Source organism: Sinocyclocheilus rhinocerous, unplaced genomic scaffold, assembly GCF_001515625.1.
Source record: "Sinocyclocheilus rhinocerous isolate Xijiao unplaced genomic scaffold, SAMN03320098_v1.1 scaffold491, whole genome shotgun sequence".
Lineage (NCBI taxonomy): Eukaryota > Metazoa > Chordata > Actinopteri > Cypriniformes > Cyprinidae > Sinocyclocheilus > Sinocyclocheilus rhinocerous.
In genome coordinates this window covers 725,632-734,285 of record NW_015625034.1, presented here as the reverse complement: position 1 = coordinate 734,285, position 8,654 = coordinate 725,632, and the positions used below count along the sequence as shown (strand labels likewise).

The 8,654-nt window shown below is 37.5% G+C and overlaps 2 protein-coding genes across 6 annotated transcripts in view; both read right to left on the bottom strand.

The window, feature by feature from the left end:
• The window catches only part of cep76 (centrosomal protein 76), a 13,028-nt gene extending 7,484 nt beyond the window's left edge, over positions 1–5,544 (bottom strand). Inside the window, exons 1-6 of the mRNA XM_016563558.1 lie at positions 5,344–5,544; positions 2,653–2,811; positions 2,449–2,530; positions 1,299–1,523; positions 1,026–1,211; positions 596–693 (exon numbers count right to left, since the gene is read on the bottom strand). Of these exons, the coding sequence (XP_016419044.1) occupies positions 596–693; positions 1,026–1,211; positions 1,299–1,523; positions 2,449–2,530; positions 2,653–2,811; positions 5,344–5,406 (813 nt within the window). The 5' untranslated portion in view covers positions 5,407–5,544. The remainder of the gene's footprint in view (positions 1–595; positions 694–1,025; positions 1,212–1,298; positions 1,524–2,448; positions 2,531–2,652; positions 2,812–5,343) is intronic.
• Positions 5,545–7,514: 1,970 nt separating this feature from the next.
• The window catches only part of ptpn2a (protein tyrosine phosphatase non-receptor type 2a), a 9,954-nt gene continuing 8,814 nt past the window's right edge, over positions 7,515–8,654 (bottom strand). For all 5 annotated transcript variants that reach the window (XM_016563535.1, XM_016563525.1, XM_016563511.1 and 2 more), the window contains exon 9: positions 7,515–8,243. In XM_016563535.1, the coding sequence (XP_016419021.1) occupies positions 8,051–8,243 (193 nt within the window). In that variant the 3' untranslated portion in view covers positions 7,515–8,050. The remainder of the gene's footprint in view (positions 8,244–8,654) is intronic.

The window sequence follows — 8,654 nt, the reverse complement described above, 5'->3', positions numbered from 1 at the left end:
GTGCTGCGCATTTTATGGAGGACCGTTTCCTGATCCTGGGAGAGTAGACTACAATGCCAGCTGTTCTGACTCACCAACTGTAAGTACGTTTTTTATATTTAAAGGGTTTTAAAATGTTATATTTTATATATTTAAAGCGAGTTTTTTCGATGCAACGCGTAAAAAGACAGTATAAGTCATTATAATCCATAATTATGTCCCCACTGGATGCAACGAATGCCTCATTTATAATGGGTTTTCATGTTTTTGAATCATCGCTCCGGCCTGACAGGGCATCATCACAATATGGCAAGGGGCGTAACATTTCCGTCTCACGCTTGAGGTATTCGGCCAATCACAACGCACTGGATAGCTGGCCAATCACAGCACACCTCGTTTTTTCAGACCGATGAGCTTTGTAAAAATCGACGCGTTTCAGAAAGGCGGGGCATAGAGGAGAAACAATAATGTACAGTATGTGGAAAATAATGTGTTTTTTTAACCTTAAACCGCATAAACACATTTCATTACACCAAATACACAAAATAATGTTCTTTTTAGCAGCATCATATGACCCCTTTAAATTAACTGAAGCATTTATATAGTAATGCCTCACCTGGGTGGTGACGACATCAGGGCTCAAGGTCTCAGTAAGAGGAGGATACAGTTCCAATTTCAAATTCAGAACACCAACAGCTACTTTACATTCACTGCCTGAGGAAAAAAAATAAATACACACACACATGCCCATTAACAATTTTTAAGGCTTAATACCCTTTAATGTGTTCTTTACTACTAAAAGGTATAGTTTACATCTCCAAAAGAAGGTACTTTGAAGAATGCTGCAATTGTTTTTGTTCATAAAACGAAAGGTACTTGGGTCCAAAACTTTCAATGTACAGTTAAAAACGTTCCACAGAAGAGAGCAAGTCATACAGGAATATTATAAAGGATAAATAAATAAATATTCATATAATTTGTATTTTGGGTAAACTGCGTGTTACGAAAGGAAAATGTTCACCTTCAATAATATGACATTTGCTTACCCACTCCCAGCAGTTCTGCTGAGACACTGCTTTTCCCGTTGGGAGCACCGAGAACTCTCCGCCAGTCAAGAAAATAAGAAGAAATGAGTGTTGTGTCCCCAGACGTGTCGGTTTTAATCAGCACCATGTGCACTGGATCACAGATGGACAGCATTGTGGTAGCATCAGCCATCTTGCTAGCATCTCCTGTGCCATAACAAAAACACATGACAGGTTCTTGAAATGAAATGGAGTACATTAGACTGCTAGAAAAAGTAGGGTTGCTTAAGACACCTGGGCCATCTCTGTGGACTTCCAGAAGAAAGCCCTCCTGCAGGTCTGGTTCACAGGCACATGGGACTGGTTTGGAGCGGAAGCGCTGGTTGCGGAAGTGGAGATGAAGGGTGAACGTAGAGCACACCTGACCAGGTAAAGGTTCTGGCTCCTGCAAGTGTTCCAGGAAGGCCTTACCGCCCAGAACTTGTAGGTAGAGGTATCTCCTTAGTGGACTGATGTTAGCTGGTGAAATGTTTTTAAAGGGTTAGTTCACTCAAAAATTAACATTTCATCATTTACTTGAGACACAAAGGATGTTTGGCACAAGGTTGATGCTACTCTTTTTCCTATCATGAAAGTCATTTATTCACCCTCACGTTGTTTCAAACCCATAACAATTTGGTTCATCTTCGAAACACAAATGAAGATATTTTTACTGAAACCTGATTTTCAATTAAATCTACCACTCCATTTAAAGTTCATTCCACCAAAACTTTGACACTTCATGCAATAAAGGTAATCTGTAAGAACCAAGCGGTTTAATCCAAGTCTTCTGAAGAAATACAATCACTTTAAAGGGATAGTTCACCCAAAAATGAAAATTCGGTCATTAATTACTCTCCCTCATGTCGTTTCAAACCCGTAAGACCTCCGTTCATCTTCGGAACACAAATTAAGATATTTTTGATGGAATCTGAGAGCTGTCTGACCCTCCATAGACAGCAACGCAACTGAAATGTTCCCAAGTCCAGAGACGTAGCAAGGAGATCGGTGAAATAATCCATATGACATCAGGGGTTCAACCGTAATTATACGAAGCTACGAAAAAACTTTGTGCGCAAAAGAAAAAAAATAACGACTTTATTCAACAATTCGTCTCCTCCGCATCACCCTGGTGCCATTTTGGAGAATATCCGCTGGACGTAAACAACTTATGCTGTTCTGTGTTGATCTCCTTGCTACTTTTTCTGGACTTGGGAACATTTCAGTTGTATTGCTGTCTATGCAGGGCCAGACAGCTCTCAGATTCCATCAAAAATATCTTAATTTGTGTTCCGAAGATGAAAAAGCACAGAAAATGTCTTCATTTGTGTTTTAAAGAAGAACAAAATTATAGGATTAGAATGATATGAGGGTAAAAAAAAATGACCCATTAACAATCACTCACTTGTCTTCAGCTGTGTGATGTTCTTGTCCACAAAACGAGTTGCAGACTTGTTCACAGAATCAGCTTCAGTGTGAGAAACATCCTGATGGGAAATCAACTAGTCTTTTAAAGCGATACTAAATATCTATGCTTTGGTAAAAAGATGCATTCATTTTGCAATCTCAATGTATGCAAAACATCAATATATAATCAAAATACTCTTACCACATTTGTGAAGTGGAGATCTTTCATCACATCATCCACGATTCCCCTCCGCTGGAGAGCATGTATGAAATCCTCCTCCGAGAGAGAGCGCTGTCCATGCTGCCCATCACCCCTCACGGTCTCCGCTAAAACATCACGAATTTTACCATGGATATCCATCTGAAAACGGGTTAGTTGACATAACAGCATTAGGAGATTTTCAATATAAAGATGTAGAATAGGTTAGGTAATTTTTTGAAAGAAGTCCCTTATGCTCACAAAGGCTGCATTTATTGGATTCAAAATAGAGTAGAAAAATTTTTCCGGAATGCTGAATCCCTGACAATTTTAAAGCGACAACTGAAAACTCATCTCTGTTGAGGGGCGGGACGTTTAGACTCGCGCTAGAGGCGGTTTAGCCAATCACAACACACTGGGCCAGCTAATCAGTCAGAGCCCATCGTGTATTTCTGAGGGAGGGGCTTCATAAAAGCAGGAAATGATCAGGGCGTTCAGAGAAGAAGGGACAGAGAGGTGTGGAATAAAGGTAAATTATGTGAAAAATAATGCGTTTTTTAACAAACGAAGCATTAACACATGTTAGACTGCACCCCATAAACACAATCAAGCCTATAAGAAAAACAGTCAACCACCCCTTTAAACGCTACTTGACTTCATCTTAAAAAAAAAAAAAAAAACTTTTTCTTTCTCTTTATTTATTCCTTCCCTTTTCTAGCTTGTACTTATTTGAACAATGCCTAAAACTTGGTATTTCAAGCACTTTCTGTGTCTGTTTGCCTCTTTAAGAAGAATCGCTTTATGTATTCCCCAATTGTAAGTCGCTTTGAATAAAAGCGTCGGCAAAATGACTAAATGTAAATGTAAATAGCAATACTGTGAAATATGATTACAATTTAAAAGCACTGTTTTCTATTTTAATACATTTTAAAATGTCATTTATTACTGTGATTTCCAGCAGCCGTGACTCCAGCGTTCAGTGTCACGTGATCCTTCAGAAATCATTCTAATATGCTGAATACATTTCAAAATATATTCAAATAAAAAGCAGTTCTTTTAAATTGTAAGAATAGTTAACAATATTATTTTTACTCTATTTGTGATCAAATTAATGCAGCCTTGCTGAGAATAAGATTTTTTTTTTCCAAAAACATTAAATCTATTATAAACGTGTACTTGAACTTTTTACTTAAAGCTGCAGTCCGTAACTTTGTGTTCAAAATTTACAACATTTATATAATAAGCGAGTACACCATGAATCCATTTTCCAAACAGTGTTTTTGGCTTGTTCTGAATCACTACGGTACACCTATAATAAGTGTTTATATTCGGACTATTTAGACTGGTTCGGGTAGGTACCGCTGCGGAGTAGCCCAGTACCTGCGTGATTCGCCATAGACATAAACAGAGAGAAGTAGCTCTGGCTACAATATTCTTCAGCAAGACGCACGCAGGTCTGTTTACTAACCGCTAGAGCGCCAAAAAAGATACGGACTGCAGCTTTAAAGGGGTCATATGATGTGATTTCAATTTTTCCTTTCTCTTTGGAGTGTTACAAGCTCTTGGTGCATAAAGAAGATCTGTAAAGTTGCAAAGACTAAAGTCTCAAATCCAAAGAGATATTCTTTATAAAAGTTAAGAGTCAACCACGCCTACCTAAAACGGCTCCAGATGTGTGCAGCACATTTTATGGAGGACTGTTTCCTGATCCTGGAAGTGTAGACTACAATGCCGGCTGTTCTGACTCACAGATTGTAAGTACGTTTTTTATATTTAAAGAGTTTTTATATTTTATATTTTTTATATTTAAAGCGAGTTTTTTGGTCAGTGTAGAGTAGCACTTGTTGTTTGTCATTTCTCCGATCACAAATGCAGACATGGTTTTATGTTTACGCGGCGCGATGCAAAGCAATGCGTAAAAAGACAGTATAAGTCATTATAATCCATAATTATGTCCCCACTGGATGCAACGGAATGCCTCCTTTATACTGGGTTTTCATGTTTTTGAATCATGGCTCTGGCCTGACAGGGCATCATCACAATATGGTAAGGGGCGTAACATTTCCGTCACACGCTTGAGGTATTCGGCCAATCACAAAGCACTGGAAAGCTGGCCAATCAGAGCACACCACGCTTGAGGAATTCGGCCAATCACAACGCACTGGATAGCTGGCCAATCACAGCACACCTTGCTTTTCAGACCGATGAGCTTTGTAAAAATCGACGCGTTTCAGAAAGGCGGGGCATAGAGGAGAAACAACAATGTACAGTATGTGGAAAATAATGTGTTTTTTTAACCTTAAACCGAATAAACACATTACACCATATACACAAAATAATGTTCTTTTTAGCAACATCATATGACCCCTTTAAATAAAAATTGCATGCGTAGTAATTGCACAAAAATTACACGATATAAAAGTATTGCATGTGTGGTTGGTTGTCATGTCAACCACCTAAATACACCAGTAAAAACAACAACAACATCACATCGGAAAACAAACCGTAATGCATAGGTTAGTAACGTACAACTACAAAATTATTTTATTCACATAAAATGATGTAAAACAGGAATATAATGGTTTCGGACATAAATAATTTGCTCAAAGCACACACAGGCAAAGTCTATTGCACTAAAGGCAATGAATAGTCATGATTTGCGAGTAACAACAATCAGATCATTACTTAGCTTACCTTGATTAAATGGTCATGGATTATTTGTTTTAATTCAGTTGCTTTTTCTGGTGGCAGGGACATGTTTTCGAGCGTGAAAATGCCACAAAAGGTTCAAATTTAAAAATCAAAGCATTTGAAGTCAGCGTCTGCATTAAACACAGGTTTTCAACATAAGTTACTCATAGTATGAATTTTCTTCTGTTGCTGGATGCGATGTCAACGCCTCCTGCAACTGACGTTTTAAATCCTGGCGGAAAGGCAAGCGGGAGGCTGTCTTCACAGCGCCTGTGTATACTCGCAGTTGCGGTTTTAAAATACACTTAAAGCTGCGAAACAAAAACCTAACTACATTACGTTTAACGAACAATAGTCTTTATTAGCTTTAATACTTTACTATTTCGGAGATTCTAGAAAATATTAAACTGTATGGTTTCAATCAGGCACAGCGTCTTCATACTTAGGAAATGACGTCATGAAATTCAGCGCCTGGATCTTGTAGTTCTCGTTTATTATTGTAAACACAAACTGTACTTTGTACTTACTCACTTATACTGTGGTGTACCATACAGAAAAGTATCCATGAAAATATTCAGTGTTCCTCGCTCACTTTTTGGGAAAATGTCACTTAGGCCTATTCTAAAGAGGATGAAAAATTACTTTTATTAAATTAACATTTTTGCTAAAATTCCACATTCATAAATGCAATTTTATGGTTGTTTCACTCCCCATGTTATTTTTGAATTTACGACTGTTTATTAAATATTCAATATTTCTTTTGAACGAAAGTGTATGTAGCTATAATGCTAATTCAATAATAAAAAGTTATCTTGTAGTTCTCCACGGTGCGTTTTTAGTCATGCAAAGCTGTCCTTATTGAAAGTCCTTACTTACAACTTATTAGTTCCTTAAAACACAGCAGCTTTAACATTTGTGTTTGAGGAACAAATGTGCAATTTAAGTTGTAAAACAAAACGTGAAAGCCTCAAGTAATATTAACCATAGACATGTTTCTCTTAAATCCAATCTGCAATTCTAAAATCATAAGAAATTCCCAAAGTAACCAAGGCTTGCAAATGTGCATTCTCTTCTATTTGGATTTGGGCGTGACAACGCTTTACATTTAGAACCGCACGATAGGCTAATATATGTAAATGTAACCCAAACCTCTCTGAAAAAGAATTACATCATTCATCTTTTACATAGTTTAGCTACATTTTGCATTCACAAGTTAAGAATAACAAAACATAAATAAATACATAAAAAACATTCTCTATCTTCTGTAATGTAGCCTACATTGAAACCCTTTTAAAAATGAGAACACAAAATAAGAAACCAATAACAATTCTTAAGCTTTTCAAATTCATGGAACTGCCTAAACGTTAAAATTATGTTTATTCTGTATTGTTCTTTATCTCACATTCTTTGAACTGTTAAATAATCCACTGTACTTTTTGTTCAGTATTTGACTCATTACTGAAAAACTTTATATATATATAAAATACAATTACAAATATTTTCAGAGCTTTAGAACTGTAGTGTATCAGGAGAATGAGTTCAACAGCTTTTTATATTAAATTATGCCCAAACCAGATGTCACTTGGGACAGCTTTCTCATTTCTCAGATCTTTGAAAAATCTTATTAGCTCTTAAAAGGTCATCCCTTAAACACAGCTTTTTCCCGTACTTGTGACAACAGACTGCTGAGAGGAAAAAGGATTGTTCTTTCCCGGTTGGTCACTTGGCTAGATGGAATGCAATTACCACTCCACCATTAGCCACTTCTGGAAATATTGGAGCAATTCCTGGAACCATGGCAGGAAGAGACATCTAATTTGACTCCCATTGATTCTGCTAAGTAATTGGCATTAAACCCACAATGAAATCCTACAGTGTGAGGTAACGGCGACTGGAAACAAACTATGATCCGTGGAGACAAAAAATAAATCGCTAGGGTTAGTTTAGCATCCATTGTCTAAAAATTAAACATAACAGACCTGACACTGCACTGATGTAGCAATCTATAAACATGCAATCTGTCACAATCTGCATTTATTTGCACGCATACATCAGTTTGAAATGAGAGATACCGTTTTATGGATGCAAATAAGCTTGAGAAACCAGAAAAGCATATACACAGAAGATGCCAGAGACATAAAAAACAATGCAAACAAAAACAGCAATACTTCTTCTTTAGTAAAGAGTTTACTATGTACATTTTTTAAAAGTGGAAACCGGACCACTTATTACATTTGGCTGAATCTACAGTCAGTTTATTACTAGAAGATCCTGAGATGTGCATGTACGGAAACTCACTGGGCTTTGACCTACTGAAACAAATGAGTCGCCCTATGTATCCATGCGGGAATTTAGCAAACAGACGCATTTAATAAACTGACTCAGACGGACCGGTGAGGGTCTATTTAACATTGCTCCGCATATAAACTCAGACAAAATACTGTACAGTGAAAGTTGTTAGGCCGCAAGAACTTACCATGATGGAATTACAATGTAACTACATCATTCGTTACACTGTAATAACCACATATGACACAAACATTCAATAAATCATGAAGAACATCCGGGTAAGAATGCTTGTAAACACGATCATTCTACATTTTTTTGTCCCTCATCTAGAAACATCCAAGCACCTACTAATATGAGTACCATAATTTGGGTCCCTGGGCAAATAAAAGACAAGAAGAGGAATCTGTGGGATAAAACGGCATTACTGGGACAGAAAGGCCCAGCACATGCACAGTCCCAGTGCTACAGCTGCACCAGCGCCGACATTCAGGAGAATTGGTTTCCAGAAAAGCCACTTCTCTTTCTTCTTCTCCGAATCGCTTAGTTTCAGCTTCATTTGCTGCACCTTCTGTGCCGTGCTGGCTATCCGTTCCTCGCGGTTCCGCTTGCGAAGGCTGGAAGCAATAACAACACACATATGGTTGATTACTTCAGATTTTTTAATAGGCAAAAAATGGGAGCTGTTTTCCTTGTATTAGCATAATTACATCACTTAAAGGGTTAGTTCACCCAAAAATGAAAATTAGCCTGTGTTTTACTCACCCTCAAAGCATCCTAGGTGTATGTGACTTCCTTCTTTCAGACGAATCCAATCGGAGTTATATTAAAAATTGTCCTGGCCCCTCCAAGCCTTTCAATGAGGATAAGCGGGTGTTGGTTATCAACAGTTCAGAAGATGTGAAATAAAGTGCGCGCATCCGTAATAAAACGTCCCTCACACAGCTCCGGGGGGTGAATAAAGGTCTCCGTTTTTGTAAGATAAATATCCATATTTCAAACGTAATAAACACTTTTCTCTCACTTCC